General features: G+C 35.0%; 2 protein-coding genes across 3 annotated transcripts in view; one reads left to right on the forward strand and one right to left on the reverse strand.

Moving 5' to 3' along the window:
• LOC145268855 (ATP-dependent RNA helicase A-like) overlaps positions 1 to 2473 on the reverse strand; it is a 109555-nt gene extending 107082 nt beyond the window's left edge. For both annotated transcript variants that reach the window (XM_080124535.1, XM_080124534.1), the window contains exon 1: positions 2366 to 2473. The gene's annotated coding sequence lies outside the window, so the exon portion shown is untranslated. The remainder of the gene's footprint in view (positions 1 to 2365) is intronic.
• Positions 2474 to 11253: 8780 nt separating this feature from the next.
• Positions 11254 to 21293, forward strand: part of LOC145268856 (uncharacterized) — a 98241-nt gene continuing 88201 nt past the window's right edge. Inside the window, exons 1-3 of the mRNA XM_080124538.1 lie at positions 11254 to 12282; positions 17924 to 17995; positions 18487 to 18583. Coding sequence (XP_079980664.1) covers positions 12052 to 12282; positions 17924 to 17995; positions 18487 to 18583 — 400 coding nt within the window. The 5' untranslated portion in view covers positions 11254 to 12051. The remainder of the gene's footprint in view (positions 12283 to 17923; positions 17996 to 18486; positions 18584 to 21293) is intronic.

Raw genomic sequence — 21293 nt, forward strand, 5'->3', positions numbered from 1 at the left:
CATTAAAATTAGATTTTCCTCTGTAAAAAAAAAACAAAAAAAAAAAACTATTTGATCAAATTAAGCGAAATGTTTTTATAAGAACTTAATTCCATAACGGGTACGTACATCCCCCCCCCCCCCATAATTTCTATTTTTAATGTATTGATTAAACTAAATGAGTACCCCAAAAATGATATCGTAAAACAGTAATTTAACTTGAAAATACTATTAAAAAATAGTATGGTAATATTTTCATCATAGTGTAGTATATGTTCTGATTGCTACACTTCACCTTTTCTTTTATTGAGATTGTCGGACTGACTTCCTCATCTTGGGTGTTATAGTCACAACGTTTCGGCCGTTTTGCCCTCTGGCCTTCATCAGGTGTTTTGTATCGAACTGGGGAGCCGTTTGTTAGGAGTTTCGAACCCAACCCTTTATTATTATTACGGGGGTACCATGTTCAGACTCCATCTAGGCTCTCTCTGGGATATAGTGGCTAATTTTCTGTTTTGAATGTTACTTTTCACTGCCTTCGTTCAGGAGTGAACTCAGCACCTTTGGGTAACTGTAATGGCCGAGTGGTCCTAGACGTTGCATCAAAGTTTACAGTTACCCAAAGGTGCTGAGTTCAATCCTGAACGAAGGCAGTGAAAAGTAACATTCAAAACAGAGAATTAGCAACTATGTCCCAGAGCCTAGCTGGAGTCTGAACACGGTATCTCCGTAATAATAATAAAGGGTTGGGTTCAAGACTCCTAATAAATGGTTCCCCAGTTCGATACAAAACACCTGATGAAGGCTGGAGGCCGAAACGTTGTGACTATAACAACCAAGATGAGGAAGTCAGTCCGACAATCTCAATAAATGAAAACACCTCATCTCAAAAATACAGACAATTACTATTAACCTTTTCTGTACTCGGTCACGGGAGGAGAAATCCTTTATGACAGAGGCAGTTGTTATTTTTGTTTCAATCCAGAGTGCTCCATTTTGGGGAGATTTTCCCCTAATTAAAAACTGACCTTGTGTCTAACTTTGCCATCGCGGGGAGTCAAGTAAATAGAAACTAAAGTTCATTAGCACCGATAAGGGTTTGGTTGTTTTCGTTTTACGGCATATCAACCCTTTTTGGGTTATTTAATGTCGAATCCAAAGATTTTGAAGAAAATTTTTTAATAGAATATATTTGTTGTTTTCATGTTGGTTTCTATTTAACCCATAGTTGGGACCCTAACAGGTACTACCACTCCGGGTCAGAGTGGACCTGAGAGCAATGCCATTGCTCAGCAATGGTAATTAAAGGGTGGTTCCACACTCCCCAAAGCCTACAAGCTGGGGCCTCACCACCGGATATAGTTTAAGGTCATATCCAGGACCCCCATTGAGGGACTTTTACCCTCTGCAGGGGGGGGGGCAGTTTGGCGTATTCTAATGCCCCACCGACAAGGCCGCCGATAAGGGAGACAACTCCGTTTTACTATTATAGATTCGTTCCTTTTTTTTGGTTTGATAAATTTTAAAGAAAAAAAAAAAAAAGGATTTAACTATTTTTATGTCAACTTTAAATAATGAATAAATTACAAAAGAAAAGGAAACTGCAGTTACTATATATATATATATATATATATAACACGTTTTAATACAGCATTTATTTTTTTGCAATTGTTTTGAAGGTATTTAATAGTTGCTGCCCGGTTACCGGCTAGTTTGTTTTATCAAAGTATATATATATATATATATATATATATATATATAAAATAAATATTTTAAAAAGCGAAATGAATAATTAAATAACTTATAACACTTTTTAAACATTTATTTACGCCAGAAAATAAAACGAATATAAAACGTGCGACGTGCGTCGCCTGCTTTTGGCAAGGTTTGACGCACGGGGTTTGTTTTACAATCCACAGAGGTTCGAAAAAGTGGTTAAAAAAAATATCAACTATATAACTAATAAATGTTACCAAAGGCAAGACAAGTTACTCTTTTACAAAATTATCCGCAATGTATTTGTTATGCGTCCATTTTTTCTTGTGTTCGTGTACCGGTCGATATTACTTGTTTTTCGAACCGAATAGACATCTTACATCAATAAAAGCCTACTCAGCTAGGTAGAAGAGTAACTTATCTTGCCTTTGGTAACATTTATTTATTATAATAAATACATATCTTATTTTTTTACAACTTTTTTCGAAACTCTGTAGGTTATAAAAACAAACCCGGCGCGGCGGCGCACGTGTTTATAAATGTTGGTTTTAATTATTTTATACTTGCAAAATAAGTAAATACGACATTAAATTAAAGTTCAAAATTTATACGAGTTAGGTTTGTGCATTGTACGAATTGTAGACATATTTTTCAAAAAATGTTTACTTACTTAAAGTCGTAATTCAATAAAGTTTGAAGTATTGTTTTGAAGTCGTCGTCATTCGAGTGCTGCCACCTGGCGACTATCAAAGGGCGATAATTCAAGAAAAAATCGTCTGGCAAATTATCAAAGCTAAAAAAGCCGCATGTACAGAATCTCTCCCCCCCCCCCAAAAAAAAAGAGAAAAATCGGTGCAAGTCTATAATAGAATAGAATCACGTAAATCGATCATATAAGTTTTTTTGTTTTTTTTTAACGAAACAAATAATCAAATTTTTACTCACGTTCACCCCTAACAAGGCACTTGGATGTAAGGGGCTACTATTTGGGACCATGCTTAGGAAAGATCCAGAAAATGTTGATTTTCGTTGCATTTAAGAAACTTATGCATATCAGTGCAACCAAGGAAGCAGGTAGCAGGAAGGGAATTCCAAAGTTTAGCTGTTCGTGAGAAGAAACTATGAGAGCAGAAAGCTGTCTAGCATTTAGGGACCTCAACAGTGAAGGGTTATGATTTTATTGCTAAGCAGGTTTGTCGGGGGTATGTACGTTGAGGGGGCACAAGTGCAGTGAGTTCATCAGAACACATTCCATTAAAATATTTGTAAAACAGGCACAGGGATGCAACTGCGATAGGTGTATCATAATTTTTGTAGGAATTTTTGACACCCCGACACGAAACTGTAAATAAAATATAAAAAACTCGTAATTTCTCTTTTAAAAGCGGGTTGTTTATTTTCTTTATGAATTATACTTCCAAAATAAACTATTAAAGTCGTATAAAAAGTAATAGAAATATTTAAAAAAAAAAAAAAAAAATAGTAATGAAATCAATTGAATTTTACGAGTTCAGTATTTTTCAATTTTTAAACTTTAAAAATCTATCAAAATTTTTCTATTGATTCTATTTTTACGATATTTTCAGGGCCAATATGAAATTTTATGTTCTTTCCAATAAACCGAATATAATATTTTAGACAAACGTTGTTTTTTTTATTCACGCCCCCCCCCCATTTTCAAATGTCTATTAAAAAGTAAATAATTAATTTATGTACCAAAGTTTTATATATCACAAATTGAAGATAAAAGATCAATAAATACTATATTCAAATTTAAAACAAAAAAAACTAGTGTCTTTTAGAAATTTACCTGTAAAGTCCGAAGTTTAAAACCTTTTGTTTAAAAAAAAAACACATTTTTTTTTGTTTTTGTTTTCTTTAATGAAACCTTAGTCCTTGCTCCTTTAATTGAAAAAAAAAATTAGGGCTTGAATTACATTTTTCGAGGAGTTATAAGCTTTGAAAGATAGCGGGTGGAATTATTCAATAGTTTTCACAAAATTTCTGACACTGCTAACACTGCGGTGATGAGACAGGGGTTGGAGCTTAGCTGATAAAACAGGACCTATTAGTTTGGAGACTCTTCTTTGAACCCTATCCAAGAGAGAGAGAGAGAGAGAGAGAGAGAGAGAGAGAGAGAGAGAGAGACTACCTTCCCCTGCTTTATCCAATGCATTGTATATATGATCAGATTTTTTATATATACCAATTTTTTATTTTTTTTTCTATTACATTTTCACCCCAAACAAGGCAAATTGCCACTTTGGTGTAAGGGGCTAGGGTTAGGGGAAGGCTATAGGAACAAAATTTTTCAAATAAATGCCAAAAGTGGCTTATTACCTTCATTTATATGTAAATAGATGGGAACAAGTGATTTTGTTCAAAACGGGTCAAAATTGGAGGGTCGCTGGCCCCAAACGTGATTTGACCACGTTGACGCGTGAAAATGGCCCAAATTTCGCCCCCGAACACACTTAATCACTTATTGAAATCCACAGGGTGCATTTTTTGACTATAAATGCATTTGTATCATTAAATCTAACATTCCCATTGGCTATCCCACAAGTATAGGGCTTTTTAGGGTATCTCAGAGTCCAAAATGGGTCAAAATTACCCCAAAATTAGCCAAAAATGGTCGGAAATTACGGATTGAGAACTCTATCAAACTCCTCCGCCAATTTGGGGTATAAACAGTTGAAATTTTAGATATAGGTTCCTTGGACATGGATAACTTAATAACTTGATTTGAGCCCAAAACAATAAATGTTAAGGGGTCATAATAGGGGTCAAAGTTAAAATTTTTTTACCTCTGCGGTCTCTACCAAATTACTCAGACACTTTCTGGTCTAAACATTTGAAATTTTACATAAAGCATATTCAGAGATAGGGCAAGCTTTTTAATCAGTTTGGGTCGAAAATTTAAGCTACCAATATATAAATGTATGTATGCATATTTGTATGTCTGCCTAAAACTTTCGACAGAGGCATCGTTTTGAAGCTCGACCCTTCAGACGACAAATACCGAAAAATTGGCTAAAAACATTAATTTCTTCACCCTCAACTGGGCACTTCTCTACAAGGAGGGATCACTTTTTTCACCGATATTTTCGAAAGTCATCTCCTCTTTTGGATTGTCTAGCCTTAATTTAAACCTATGTCACTTCTGGTTTGATGGTGGTCGTAACAGTAAAGACGTCACAGTTTTTCCCCATTCTTTTCCTCCTTCGCGGTATGGGTTCGAGCCTGCCTTCCTACTACCACTTTTTTTTTTGCTCAACACACACCTCCAAACACCCGGACAACGCCGGACACCCATGCTAGTATATATATATATATATATATATATATATATATATATATATATATATATATATATATATATATATATTTAAATTGTAATTCAATGAATTTCAAAAAACTCTCATTGAAATGAAATGAAGTGGTTGAGTTTCATATCAAAGAATTTTTATTATTCTAAGCAAGACAAAGAATGTTTTAGAAAGTTTATCTCCTTAACCTATAGGGTTTCGATGTCTACCATCTCATCAGAGGAGTGAAAATATTAGCAAATAGTTATAAAGGTATGCACCCTATTTGCTAAAGTCAGTGAGACATGGAAAGTCAAAGTGAAAACATTATATTTATCAGAAGTTCTGTGGCAGGAGTATTTGTAGAAAAGGATGTGACTGTTTTTGTTGATCCAACTTGTTTGGTAAAATCCATATTATATGTTCTTTACATCCGTTTGGTAATAGTTTCCAAGTTATATCCTGGGTAATCCGCATAGCTGTGTATATATCCGAATCGGGCAAGTGCTTGTTTAAATTTGTCTTGGGTCCAGCCGAAAAATAATTTCAAAGTCTGGTGGAAGCCTTTTCATTGGAAGCTTATATTATTTTAGCGGGGGGGGGGAGTGTTAGGGAGAGTAGGCAATGGTAAGTGGCAGGAGGTGGGGTGAGACAATTTTGTGCATATTCATCCTAATATACACATGAACACACATATACAAACTCAACACTCACACACAATATACATATGTAATACACATACACACATATATACATATATACACATATATATATAAACATATATATACATATACACATATACACACACTTAAACATACATACATCTCTATAAAAATAGATATCTCTTCAAGTAGAATCTAAGAATCATAAAGTTTGACCGGTCGCTTAATTGAGGTCAGGTCGTGTACAAGATATAGGGACTTGGTTCGGGGTGGGGGGAAGAAAGGAGGAGGAATAAGAATAATATAGATATAAAGACAAAAACCAAAACAAACTAAAACAAAGAGATGGGCCTAAACCGTAAATGGAATAATTCTTTTTTTCCTGATTTTTCCTAGTTTAATCTCAAGCCTCATTGTCAATTTAAATCGTATTTGTTCTGTCAACTCAAGTTATAAGTACTGCGCATGAGGTGCTAATTATTATTAATTTTATACTTATCTATATTTCCCTTAGAAAGAGGATTGGCATAGAGTTTAGAATATACTAATGTTTATTTAGCTAATTGTGAAATTAATTCTAATATTATTAATGGAACGTTTTATCTTTATTTTATGGTCCTTACGGTAATAGTTCAATGCTAAGTAAGTTAAAACAAAGGTAATAAAGTAATGATAATACCTTACAGAAAAAGTTTAAAATCAGTATATCCATAACCTTATGCTATTTAATAATATTTAACCGGGGAAATTTTCTATAACTGCATTATTAATACATATACATACACACACATACACATATACACACATATACACATATATACATACATATATATATATACACATATATACACACATATATACACACATACCCATATATATATATATATACCCACACATAACATATACATACACACACACGTACACATGCATGAACGTGTACAATATATATATTTTTATACATATTCGCAACCATACGGTTAATACACACATACGCTCACTTATTCTATGTATACTTACATCTAAGCCCATATATACCCACAAATAACAGGTGTATCATATATAGACAGATATGCCCTCATATATACAAAAAATGTATTTAGAAATAAAAATTTATGCACTTATTTAACACTATAAATTATAGGAATAATTAGTGTATGTAACTTACCTAAGTTTATCAATGACATTTTTTATTTTTTAAATTTTGTTATAATTTTTTAACCCCCTCCTCTGCTAATTTAACATTAATAAGATGAAAAAAAAAAATGGGATTGTGTGACTATGGTTATAGAATTTAATTAACCTAGTAGCAACAGGGATGACGCATCAATGAGTATAGTTCTTTCTTGTTTATACGTACGGATCTGGAGATTACCTTGCAATGGGGAATTTTTACTTCTTTTCTGGTTAGCAGATGGGTGCGGAATTATAAATTCTTTAAATGGGAATCTACATGCTTTTGGAAATACTATTATAATTAGATCTTAGAGTGCCAATTACGTGTAGGAGATTTAAAGTGTAGTATTTCAATGTTCTTATAGTAAGGCTCTACTTAACATGTGCATATAACACAAACAGAAAAAGTTATTTATGTGTTAAAACAGGTTATTAAGAAACTATCTTTAGAAATGAACATTATTTTATTATTAGTAAAGTAAGTGTTTAGATTTTAGTCAAGACTGGTGTGTATTTAGTACTTTTTTATTTTTACCTATTTCTCATTTGTACAGAGAGTGTATGTTATTTTATTTTAAGATTACTGTATTTAAATTTTTTCTTGTGTTTACATCTGGACACTAGCTCGTTCTTGGTATTAATTATGGGTTTATTGAAGGTTATGATGTTAACTGCCTCGGATATACAAAGATTGCAACACTTATCCCCTGGGGCATATGATCTAGATTTATTCAGTATTCTCCATTTAATTGAATATGGAATTTTCTTGTCCGCTAGGCTGTTGATTAATTTGGTTAAAGATGTGCTATTATTATCATTGTTTTGAGATCTTTCATTTTTGAAGGAATGTAGGTGGTTTGAGATTCTTATTTTTATTAAGCTTGATGATGCACCTATATACGTGAATGTTTTCCTTGTTTTATTGTTGTTTATTTGTTCATCGGTCCCATTTCTATTGAGTCCTATATTGGGGGGCTGGGCAGAGATGGGGTATGGGGATTCATAGCCTTGGTTCTGGTTAGTACTAAATTGGTCTTCACTGGGAATTATATTATTGGATACGTTAGCTTGGCTGTTGTTTCTGTTGTTATTATTATTCGAGCCCTCGCTATATGTTTCCCTATATATGTTTGCGTTCTGAACGCTTCGACTATATTCATTGTTTTCATCGTTTGATTGGTTGTTTTTATGTTTTGGTAGTTGCGTGACTGTGCAGGCGTATACTACGTCCTTGTGTATGCAATCGTTATTGAGGGGGCATTCATTTTTATTTAGGCAGTTACATTTGTTACTAGGTATTAGGTCAACTGGTATATCCAGCGCTTTTTTAATTTTCCTATTATTTGTTGAAATTATTGTCTGTGCTAGATTAGGCATTGTGGAGTATGATATTTTTATGGAGTTTTTGTTTAATATGGTACTATACTTATGAGGGTATTTAAAGGATTTTTCCACTATTCTGAAAAATTCTTTTGGAATATTAGTTTTTACATTGGAGCTGAAAGGAGGGTTGAACCAAATGGCATTCTTACGTCTTACTTTTCTCTTCTTATTAAATTGTTTTTGATTTGGGATTGGGCTGGTGGCTGCGTATTTAGTGAGGAAATTTGTATTGTTCGGGACATTTTGGCTTATTCTGTTGTTGTTATTTTTTATTGTCATATTATTTTGGCTTATTCTGTTGTTGTTATTTTTTATTGTCATATTATGTGTAATTACTGAGTGTAGTTTTCTCGCAAAAGAGTGTTTTGTGTTATATTCTATGCGTTCCTTATATCCTGAATTCCTTAAAGCATTATTGTAGAATGTCGATACCTGGTCAAAAGCTTTTTTGTCCGCTGATAGATTTGATATTCTTTTGGAGATAGATGGAACTATTGATTTGATTATTGACTTTGGGTGATTAGATTGTTTGTGTACATAAAATAGGTTTAGATTTGGTTTATGGTACGGGGTGTAAGATTCATTACATAGATTTAAAGATACGTCTAAGAAGTTGGAAGTTTTTTTATTATTATATATATTATTATATATATTATTTATATATATATATATATATATATATATATAATGAAATAAAAATTACAATTAAGTTTACAAAGATAATCCAAAATAGCAAACTTAAAATATATTATAAATATTAAAGACTTAATATTTATAAAGTGATCCTAACCTGAAGTAATATATATATATATATATATATATATATATATATATATATATATATATATATATATATATATATATATATATACTCGGGGTTTTTTATTCAAAAGTAATGGACTAATGAATTCAACGAGGTTGTTAGATAGTGCTCAATAAAAAGAGCTGATAATACTTGTTTATTGTTATATAAATATGGTTACATCCTGCTGCTACAAATAGCCACTTGTTTCAATCAAACAACAGATATCATCAGGCAGCGACTTGACTACTGAACTTTTGAATAGTCAAGTCGCTGCCTGATGATATCTGTTGTTTGATTGAAACAAGTGGCTATTTGTAGCAGCAGGATGTAACCATGTTTATATAACAATAAACAAGTATATATATATATATATATATATATATATATATATATATATATATATATATATATAGAGAGAGAGAGAGAGAGAGAGAGAGAGAGAGACGGACGGACGGACGGGGGGGGGGAAATCGGGCTCTCATGTCTTGGCCAGACCGATAGAAATATATTATAGATAAGAGGGAGGAAGAGGTCAAGACATTTAAAAACGGAATTGGCTTTAATAATGCGAAAGGGGGGATAACTCAGATATCCAAATTGTTCGTGTTGTCTTGTAAAAATTGGCACTTTCTACCAGGAACTTAAAAAAACAAACACTTTCGTCTTCCTGTGCTGTGACTTTTTTTGTTTTGTTTTGTTTTGAAGCTAATTATTTAAGAAAAGAACATGGATTTTCGCTAACAAAATCGTCAGCAAGCAAAATACTTAAAAAAAGAAAAGAAAAAAAGATATGGACGTTTTTTTCCCCCCTCAAAGTGATTCCAACTCAATGTTTTTGCCTGAGAAAACCATTTTGCTTTTCGCGTTTTACGACAAAAAACTTTTTCCAAACTTTTTGACTTCACGGCGAAAGATGAGACCCATTTAAAAAGTGAAAAAAAGAAAACGTTTTAAACATAGAGATATAATACATCCAATTCTATCATCTTTTAAAAATATTTTTTTATCGTTTTAATAATAATTCAACTTTATTTTTGTTGGTTTATGTTTTGTTTTTTTTCCGAGTCGAGATGGAGGCCTTTTATAATTGCGTATTTGTTTTTATGCGGAATATTAAAAACAATATATATTAACTAAAACTCCATCTTTTTATCCGAAATATTTCAAACTATATGATGTATTAAATTATTTTTCAAAAATGTGAAAATATTGCATCAATTTTTTAAGTCTGAAAGTTTTAAACATATATATATATATATATATATATATATATATATATATAATAGCGACTTAAAAAATGGATGAATTTTTTACAGGGACGTTTTATTGGTTTACACCGTTTAATTTAAATAATGTAAAATTAATTTTTTTTATATAATTTATAATTTTATTTAATGTTTAATAATCTAAAATTTGAATAAAATATAAACACTTTTATTAGTTAAGTATGAGAATATATTTATGACAATTCAGCTATACAGAGGCATCCATGTTTCATCCACTAATATATATTAACTAAAAATTAATATTTTAACTTCATCTTTCCATCTAAAATATTTAAATTATATGATAGATTAAATTATTTAAAAAAAAACAAAGTAATTTTTTTTTTTTAATCTAAAACTTTAATAACGTAAAATATTTTTTATATAAATTATTGGTACTAGTGCAGAGAGTGATCCGCTGATCCGGACGTAAATAATAACGTTATTATTTAATAAGCCATTCTTAACATGGGGAGGGGAGGGTGTTTTGTACCTATTCTATACTTCAACCTTACAATTGAATAAAAAAACATATCATAAAACTTTAACTAAATTTGGCAGTACGATTTAAAAAATAGCGCGGATCACTCTCTGCACTAGCACCAAATTATTTTTATGTATAATTTTGTTATTTAATGTCTAATATATAATAATCTAGAATTTTCTTAAAAAAAAACAAAACATAGCTGAAGTGAATTGAAATAATATGAAAATATATTTATGGCAATTAAGCTATGCAGCCGCATTTCATCTATGCAGGGAACCGCCAGGCTTAGTGCCTAAGTATTTGACGTAAATGCTGACAATATAAAATAAATAAAAAGTATAGCTTCCTCTACTTTGTATTGAGCACTCTTGTATAAAACTCGTTATAATTTAATCGCTGAATATTCTTAACTTGGAGTAATATAATAATAATAATATGATTTGAAAAAATTGAATTTTAATTAATAAATATTTATTCTTAAAATAGATTTTTCTGCCACAAAAAAAAAACGTTTAATTACTTTTTTTTTTTAAAAATAGGATTTGTAAAAAAGTTTTGTTTGTTTAGTAAATATTTATTCATTCCATTTTTAACAATTAGTCGTTCTACTGCACACACATTCACAAAAAAAAAAAAACCCAACTTTCTTTTCTTCCATATGCTTCGCGTCAGACAGCATTCGTACAAACAGAGCTTCTTGGCAAGGGTTTCTAATCTGTGAAATCTGTAGGACTGTTTCTCTTCTGATTACAACATAGTGGTCTTCAAATTCAGCAAGTTATCACAAGTTTAAATGAAAGGGAACTTCACTGCATGGACAGAGCTTATTTGCAAGAGTTTCTCATTTGTGGAACACATTCCCTCAGGACTGCTTCTCTGCAGGTTACAACATGATTGTCTTCAAATTCAGTGAGTTATCATACGTTTAGACCGGAAGGAATTTCACAATATTTATAGATTTTCATGGACAGTGCTTCTTTGTAAGGGTTTCTCATTTGTGGGAAACATTATCACAAAGCTGCTTCCTTGCAGATTGAAACTGAATGGATTTTCGCAATATTCGCTCAATTTCACATGTTAAACTCTAAGCTGGTTTGTGATACCTATTGTTTGTTCACATCTGAAATTGTTTTGCATTTTTTTTCTTCATCTTTCAACTGACAACAATTCTAGCTCATTAATTGTTATTCTCGAGTGGCTCTCGGCCTTGATAAGTGGCGACCCATTATTAAAAAAAAAAAAAGACGAGGAACTAAAACCTGGCGATAATTCGATGATGTATCACCATCGATGGGACGGCAGCGATGAGATCTTAATTCAAGAAATGCTTTGCCTGTGTTGCGTTTCACCCCGACGGGTCGTGACGCGGTCGACTCCTTTTTTTTCGTCCTCACCGCCAACACCACACCATCACTATAACCACCATCATCATCACCCCCAACACCATCACCAACATGAACAATATCAAACTTCTACGGCTGATTATTCTTCGTATTCACCTGCGGTAAGTAGAAAATTAAATTTTTTGGTGAATCAGAAGAACAGGTGACTGAAAGCCCCCGCAGCAAACGGCGTCAGATAAAGAATTATTCTATTTTTATCAAATGTTTTTGAGGCTGCAGGTCTTGATAGCACTGTCTTCCCTGTAAGGAGTACCTCTAGGATGACCAGATTTAGGAGCATCACGAACACTGCCAGTGTTTTGATGCTTTTGCACAGTCATTTGTACCGTTTTCTCATCGCATTTCAATCCACGCCCATTTCTTGATTGAATAAACCCGAAAGTATATTATTTAATTAATTAGAACTAGCGGGACCTGTGAAAATTCTACAAGGGACTCATTCATATGTAATATATTGATGTTGGCATTCTGTAGATGTTCAGCTCTGATATTATTGTAGCTCTTTTGTTAAAACTGCAAAAGTATTTATCTAAGCTAGCGGGGACACCCGGCATAGCCCATTCGTAAAGTATGCTTAAATATATTTTAATTCTTGCAGATTTTGTATATATTATTATAGAGTTAATATTCTATCGATTTTTTATATATAATAAAGTTGCGATTTCAAAAATAACAAATATATCTATATGACTTGGGTTCATCAGATTAAATCCACAGAGCAAAAAATTCTTCCCATGTTGACACGAAGGAAACATATGCAAAATTGCTACAGAAAGGTTTATTATTTATGGAGCAATTCTGGTTTCTGATTGGTTGGTAGCAGAACGTGAATTTGATTTGTCAGTTCCTAACAGCATCGTTTATAAATAGAATATCCTGACTGTGTGGGATCATACCTCATTATAGTAAAAAATATTGTAACACTCTATCTCTACAAATCAACTATCAGACCATGTATGAAGTATTGTCGTTATATTTGGGCTGGTGCATCTTTGTCTCACTTGAAGATTCTCTATAGTGCAGAAACGTATCTGTAATTTGATTGGCTCCTACCCTTTTTTCTTCACTACAACATCTCTCCCAAACAAAATAACTGGATTCGGCATTAAAATAACCTGAAAAGGGTTGATATGCCGTAAAACAAAAACAACCCACCAACCAGTACATAAGGCCCAAGCAAAGCCGGGTTGAATTGCTAGTATCAAACAAAATATTTTTAATAATGTATATGAAAATAAATGCAATTTATTAATATGGGAATTTAAATTTGGTGGTTTTACTTAAAAATTTAAACATGGCGTAACAAAATGAAAAAAAGGTAATTTTTCAACCAATTCTTTGGATTTTGTAATCATGCCTATATGCATTCATTTTCTTTTAAAATGAAAAAATGCTTTTCCTTCCGAGGGGTTGAGGACGAAATAAATCCATTGATTGATATAATAATTAAATGAATGATTTTGCATTACGAAACATCTAGAAGTGTAAGCCATGTTTAGTTTCCGATGGTTCGTTGTTCAACACAAATCCTGGGAGGTAACTGGTTTGCAGTAGACAGAATAGTTTCCGATGGTTCGTTGTTCTACACAAGGTGACTAGTTTGCAGTAGACAGTTCTCGAGTTGAAATCCACAGAGCAAAAAATTCATCCCATGTTGACATGAAGAAAACATATGCAAAATTGCTACAAAAAGGTTTATTATTCATGGAGCAATTCTGGTTTCTGATTGGTTGGTAGCAGAACGTGAATTAATTTGATTTGTCAGTTCCTAGCAGCATCGTTTATAAATAGTCTACTTGTATTGCATGTCTGGTATTCTGCACAACTACTTGTCCAGCACCCCCTCACTCATCCACCCTAACTGAAACTTTTAAATAAAATAAAATGAAATGACAGCTCAAGCAAAAGTTACGTTTAAACCAGGACCAAACTCAAAGAAAACCAACCTGCCTCCTCCCTTGAGGCTTGCATTTACTAATATCCGCGGGCTTAGAACTAACTTAGATGATGTTGAGTCATTTCTCCTTGTAAACACCCCGGATATCTTAGCATTAAGTGAAACTAACCTTCACTCCTCCATACCCTCTAACCACTTTAACATGCCTGGTTATCTCCCACTCTACCGTAAGGACTCGGACAGACATATGCATGGACTTGGAGTCTATATTCGAAACACCCTCTCCCTAACTAGAGAAATAAAACTAGAATCAGAGGGCCAGGCCTTTATGTGCTTCAGACTAAATATGCAACACAATATTAGCTACTTATATTTTCTCTACCGCTCTCCCTCAAACCAAGACTGTACCCTAATAAACAAAGTCTCAGACAGCATAGATATAGTACTCTCCCTCGATACTAGCGCACAAATACATGTATTTGGTGACTTCAATGTCCACCACAGTAACTGGCTAGGATTCTCAAATCACACAGACGTAGCTGGTAGCGCCACATATAGCTTCTCTATATCTCATTCCCTATCTCAGATGGTTACATTTCCGACACGTTTCCCAGACCAGCACGATCAACATGCCTCACTTCTAGATCTCTTTCTGACAACAGTTCCCAATGACTGTACAACAAATGCCCATAGCCCACTCGGGAATGCTGATCACGCTGTGATAATGGTAGAAATCAGCCTAAATTCTCGCCCTAAAACTGAAGACCCACTACTCAAAACAACGAGGTATTACAAAAAGGCTGATTGGGAAGCCATCAGGGAGCTCATCAGAGATGCCCCATGGCAAAATATCTTTACTCTTCCAGCGGAACAGTGTGCAAATGAGACAACTGAATGGTTCAAAACTGCTATTGAAGCACATGTTCCCGCACGGAAATACTATAGCAAGCCCCACTCCCCCCAATGGTTTACTTCTGCTTGTGCAGCTGCCATTTGTCAAAGGCAGCATGCGTTCCGCAGATTCAACCGACATAAGTCCAGCTCAAATAAACAGAAGTTTATAGAAGCTAGAAATAATTGTAAGAGAGTGATAGACACAGCTAAGTCAGATTACTCTGAAACCACCAGAAAGCGCATCGAAGCACAGAAATTAGGAACCCGGGATTTTTGGAAAATCTACAACAGCGTAGTTAATAATGGACAGTCAATTATTCCCCCACTAACAAACAATCATGAGGTTGCTTGCACGGCAACTGACAAGGCTAATCTGCTTGCCAGTCGGTTTGCCTCAAACTCCACACTGAACTCGGTACACCACTCACTCCCTGATTTTCCTCTGCGAACAGACGCCACACTTGACGACTTGAAAATCACCCCTTCTCAGGTACATGCTATTATAAAAAACCTAGACACCTCTAAAGCATGTGGACCAGATCTCATCCCGGCTGTGCTATTAAAAAAATGCTCTGCCGAGGTTGCTCCAGTTCTGTCCAAACTTTACAATAAATGCCTTAACGAATCTTGTTTTCCCGACTGCTGGAAAACCGCCTCTGTGGTACCAGTCTTCAAGAATTCTGGTGAAAGAACTGACCCACTAAATTATCGCCCCATTAGCCTCCCCCCGCTTTTCGCCAAAATATTTGAGTCCTTAGTTAATAAAGCCCTAGTCCAGCACCTAACAGCTGCTAAACTCTTGACTGACAAACAATATGGATTCAGGCAAGCCCGTTCAACAGCAGATATCTTAACTGTAGTTTCTGAACGTATATACCGTTCATTGGATAAAACAGGGGAGGGTAGAGCGGTGGCCCTTGATATATCTAAGGCTTTTGACAGGGTATGGCACGATGGTCTTCTAAGGAAAATTAGATCATATGGAATCACTGGAAGAATTCATAACGTAATTAAATCCTTCTTAAGTAATAGAAAAATCAAAGTTGTCCTCGACGGACGTACATCCAAACAATATGACATAAATGCGGGAGTGCCTCAGGGGTCTATCCTTGGACCTCTATTGTTCCTGATATTCATAAACGACCTCCCTGATAATATTGTTTCGGAGATGGGTATATTTGCCGATGACACCACTCTCTATAACAGATATGAGGGGAAAACAAATGAACACATATCCAAGAAAATGGCAGAAACACTAGAGGATGACCTCCAATCCGTAGTGGAATGGGGACAAAAATGGTTGGTCTCATTCAATGCTGCTAAGACTAAGCTTGTTTCCTTCAATAACTACAAGAAACCTTCTCTACCACCAATAGCAATGGCCAAGAACACATTGCCTGAAAGTACTTCTTTTAAACTCCTCGGCCTAACGTTTACAGGGAATATGAACTGGAATAGATACATTGAGAGCATTGCCAAGGCTGCTGCAAGGAAGGTTGGCTCCCTCTACCGTGCTAGAAAACTACTTACGCCTGCCAGTATCCTATATCTCTATAAGGCAACCATTCGCCCATGTATGGAGTACTGTTGTCACATCTGGGCTGGTGCATCTGCTGCTTGTCTCTCGCTCCTGGACAGGGTTCAAAAAAGAGTCGCAAACCTGATAGGTCCTGAACTGTCATCTGGGCTTCAACCTCTGTCCCATCGACGAGATGTTGCATCCCTCTGCCTGTTCTACAAATACTTTAATGGTGAATGCTCTGACGAACTGCAAACACTTGTACCTCCCCGACGTAACTACCCCCGACAAACCCGACAAGCTACTAAGTCTCATCCCTTTACAGTGGAGATCCCTAGGTGCAAGAAAGCCTTTTACTCCAATAGTTTCTTCCCCAGAACTGCGGGTCTTTGGAACTCCCTTCCGGGATTCTGCTTTCCCAACTGCAATGATATGCAGAAGTTCAAGTGTAATGTTAACAAACATCTTTCTACTCTTCTCCCTTCATAATGACCCCGCTAATTAATTCCCGAATAGTAGCCCCCTGCTTCAAAGTGGCACTGTGCCTTGTTTGGGGTGAAAATTGAATAAAAAAAAAAAAAAAAAAAAAAAATAGAATATCCTGACTGTGCGGGATCATACCTCATTATAGTAAAAAATATTGTAACATTCTATCTCTACAAATCAACTATCAGACCATGTATGGAATATTGTCGTTATATTTGGGCTGGTGAATCTTTGTCCCATATGAAGATTCTCTATAGTGCAGAAATGTATATGCAATTTGATTTCCTTCCCCCCTTTTTTCTTCACTACAACCTATCTCTCAGACATGGTTGCTAGTCTCCGTCTTTTTTTATAAAAAAGAAAAAAACATATAGACTCCTAAAAGGCTAGACTTGAATGAAATTTCACACAGATGTACATTATGTAACTGGTAGTGTTCTTAGCTAGGCTTTGTATCAGAATGTCTGATAAGTATCGATAATGTCATGTGTTCTTCAAAAGTGTCTGCTTCTTTTGTTCCAGCTTGTTTGATCCATTTGTCTAGTGGTCTCCATGAATTTGCTGTTTTAATACCTCATTATAATACAGCTTTGTATTCCAGTAGCTTCTTTCCAAGAACTGCAAGATTGTGGAACTCTCTTTCTGCTCCCTGTTTTCCTCCCATTTGCAGACTTGGTCTTTTCAAGACTAAGGTCAATAGGCATATTCTGTCCTTGCAACAATTATCTTTTGTTCTAGTTAGATCCTTACATCAAGTGGCTTCATGCTTTGTCTGGCGTGATTTCCATTAAAAAAAATTACATCCCAGATCAGACAAGAACAATAGTTTGAATAATCCAACAAAAATTGTGATCAATGATTGTTGTTGTTATTCCAGTAGTAGTGATCCCAAGGAAAGACAACTCCTGGTACATTTTTTTTTATTTATTCATTTATTTTTTTCCAGATTTCATATGACAGTCCTCCTGGAAGCCCAATTGCAATGCAGGTTGAAAAAGCTTCTCTTGTCATCACAAAAGTAAGTTTGCTTACATTGAATTTACAGTAGAACCCCGAGATACGGCATTAAAAATTAGTAACAAAATACAGTACAGTGTATAATACACATGTATATAATCAAATAACATTATAAATAACACTGTATGGTGGGACATACTATATAGTTGCTTATTTAGAATTACACTTATACTGTCCATTTTAACCTGGCATGCGTTTCTCTTTCTTCCGACCACATGCTGGGAACAGCCGGTCCATTCTCGTCTTCGACTTTACACACCCATTTTCTTTAACGCCCACTTTGCTTCTGCCCTGAGCATGTGGTGTATTTTTCTCTCTTTTTTTCCCTTTCTCTTCTCACGCACACTTTCTAATTTGCATATGCACATGTTTTGGCTACTGCTGCTAATCTCTCTGCAAGCCAGCTATCCTTCGCTGCCGCTGATACTTTCTTATGCACTCATATGCGCTATGTTACAATTTTTGTCTATTTTCTTTTTCTGCTTCTTTCAGCAACCGACAGAAAAAAGTACCTTGCCGAATCATGAACAGCAGCTCCATGCCGCAGCAATAACGGGGGACAAGGCGAACCTGACTCGACTTTTACTGAGTAAGTTATCTATCTGTCTATTTATCTATCTCTTTTAATTATATAAAAGGAACTTTCTGTGTGTGTGTGTGTGTGTGAGAGAGAGAGAGAGAAAGTTCGTTTCTTATGGACTCCTAAATGACAAAGCCGATTTAAAAAAAATTTTTTTACACAAATGTTCTTTATGTGTTTGGCAGTGTTCTTAGATAGGTTTTGTATTAGAATCTCTTTGATAAGTATCGATAATTGACAGAAGGAACAGGCGATTTTGACAAAAGTGAAGAAAGCAGAATGGCTCAGCATACTCTTTTGTTATAAGGGACATAATTACGTATAGCACCGGATATGAAACGGTGTATAAAAGAGCGTCTTGTCTTGTGGGCAGTCAAGTGGTATGCACTAGTCCGACCGTCTCGCCTTACACTCTCCAAGTGTAGTCAGGATTAACCAAGCTCCCAGGATGAGGGTCCTGGATATGACCTAAAACTATATCCGATGGTGAGGCCCCACCTTGCGGGCCTTAGGGAGTGTGGAGCCACCCTTTAATTGTCATTGCTCCCAGGTCCACTCTGACCCGGAGTGATAGTACCTGTTAGGGTCCCAACTATGGGTTAAATAGAATCTGACGTAAAAAAAAAATATATACTCCATTAAAAATCGTTCCTCAAAATAACTAGATTCGGCATTAAATAACCTGAAAAAGGTTGATATGCCGTAAAACAAAAACAACCAACCAACTAACCCAGGACGAGCGTTCCGCTCACACACGTTAAGTTACCTTTTTCCTTTACCTTCTTTTACATGTATACTAACTTCAAGGCGAGCAGCCATTTTGTATTGCATATTATTTCGAAGTACGAATAAACCTTCTTTTGTTACGTATTCCACTCGGCGTATTTTGTCATGTTATTATATACCGTCAGGTAACGAAAAACGTAAAAGGCACGTAAAAACCCTGGAGACGTACCACCAAAGATGCCTCCGAAAAATCATCAGAATCAGTTGGAAGGACTGACGCACCAACACCAGCGTCCTGAGTGAGACTGACATTCCCACTATCACCGCTACTGTTGCTCAACGCCAGCTCAGATGGACTGGTCATGTTGTCCGAATGCCGGATCTCCGCCTCCCAAAACAGATTTTCTACTCTCAGTTTGTTGACGGAAAGCGTGCCCAGGGTGGCCAAAAGATGAGGTATAAGGACAACATCAAAGTAAATCTAAAGCGGTTTCACATAGACCTTGAGACATGGGAGGATGTGGCTGGGAGCAAGTTGGCATGGAGGAGCGCTGTTCACGAAGGTGCTGCGCTTTATAGTAGTGACCTAAATCAAGCTGCTGAGGATAAACGCAAGCACAGAAAGGACAGATTATCAACCAGACACACCCAACCGCACCCCACCATCACTACCTTTATCTGCCCAAATTGCACAAGACAAATTAGGTCTAGGATTGGGCTCTATGCTCACCTGAGGACCCACAGAAGCCACAACGGAGGACAGTCTTACTCGGACACGAGTGACCGCCGATGATGATGATGATGATGATGATGATGATATACCGTCAAAACTGGATATAACATCTTTGATTTGACAGTTCGAAATGAATGTTTCGGTTTAGAGCACTATTAACCATGATACTTGACTTTTTCATTTAAAATTTTTATAAAAAATAATTTTATACCTATCTGTCTATCTATCTCGTAATTATATAAAAGGAACTTTGTGTGTGTGTGTGAGAGTTCGTTCTCTAAGGACTCCTAAGCCAATTTTTTTTATTTATTTATTTTTTTTTTAAATATTTTACACAAATGTTCTTTACGTGTCTGGCAGTGTTCTTAGATAGGTTTTGTATCGGAAATATCTTTGATAAGTATCGATAATCGAAAAAATCTAATGAAAGAAGGAAAAGGCGATTTTCACCAAAGCAACAGTAAGTTCTTTGATATGACAGGGGCGCGTTCAAAATGAATGTTTCTGTTTAGAGCACAATTAAACCATGATACTTGACTTTTTCATTTTTAACTTTAATTCAAGCCATTATATATAAAAAATAATTTTATAAAATCAACAGTAGGTTCTCTACAGTGCAATGTAGACTAAAATGTATTGTGGACTAAGTCACTACGCGAGGATTGAAAAATGGGCAATTTTACTGATTTTGATGACAATAAAAATCTGGGAGGGTGAAACATATGTTGATCCTCATTTATTCCTGGGCAGCGTTGGGTCTCCCTGCTAGTCCTTTATATTAGTACTAGCAGAGGGGCGTCCCAACATTGCCCGGTCGTAAAAAAAAAAAAAAGCCTTATACAGCCTAACATCACAAGTGCATTTGAGAAGTTTTATTACCGCACAAGCAGAAAGACTTGGCATATAAAATCAACAGTAGGTTCTTTGATATAACAGAGGTGTGTTCAAAATGAATGTTTCTGTTTCTTTCATCGGATTTTTTCAATTATCGATACTTATCAGAGACATTCTGATAGAAAATCTATCTAAGAACACTGTCAGATACATAAAGTACATTTGTGTAAAATTTCATAAAAAGTGGTCCAGCCGTTTATGAGTCTAAAAGGAACACACACACACACACACACACACACACACACACACACACACGTGTATATGCATACACAAAGTTCTTTTTTTGTAATGGAAGATAGATATTTTGTTTGTTGGTTTATGTTTTCTCATCTTGTTCCCCAAAATTCCATTGTTGAGTTAACACTT

Source organism: Euprymna scolopes, chromosome 44, assembly GCF_053919585.1.
Source record: "Euprymna scolopes isolate OS-2025 chromosome 44, ASM5391958v1, whole genome shotgun sequence".
NCBI classification, from domain to species: Eukaryota; Metazoa; Mollusca; class Cephalopoda; order Sepiida; family Sepiolidae; genus Euprymna; species Euprymna scolopes.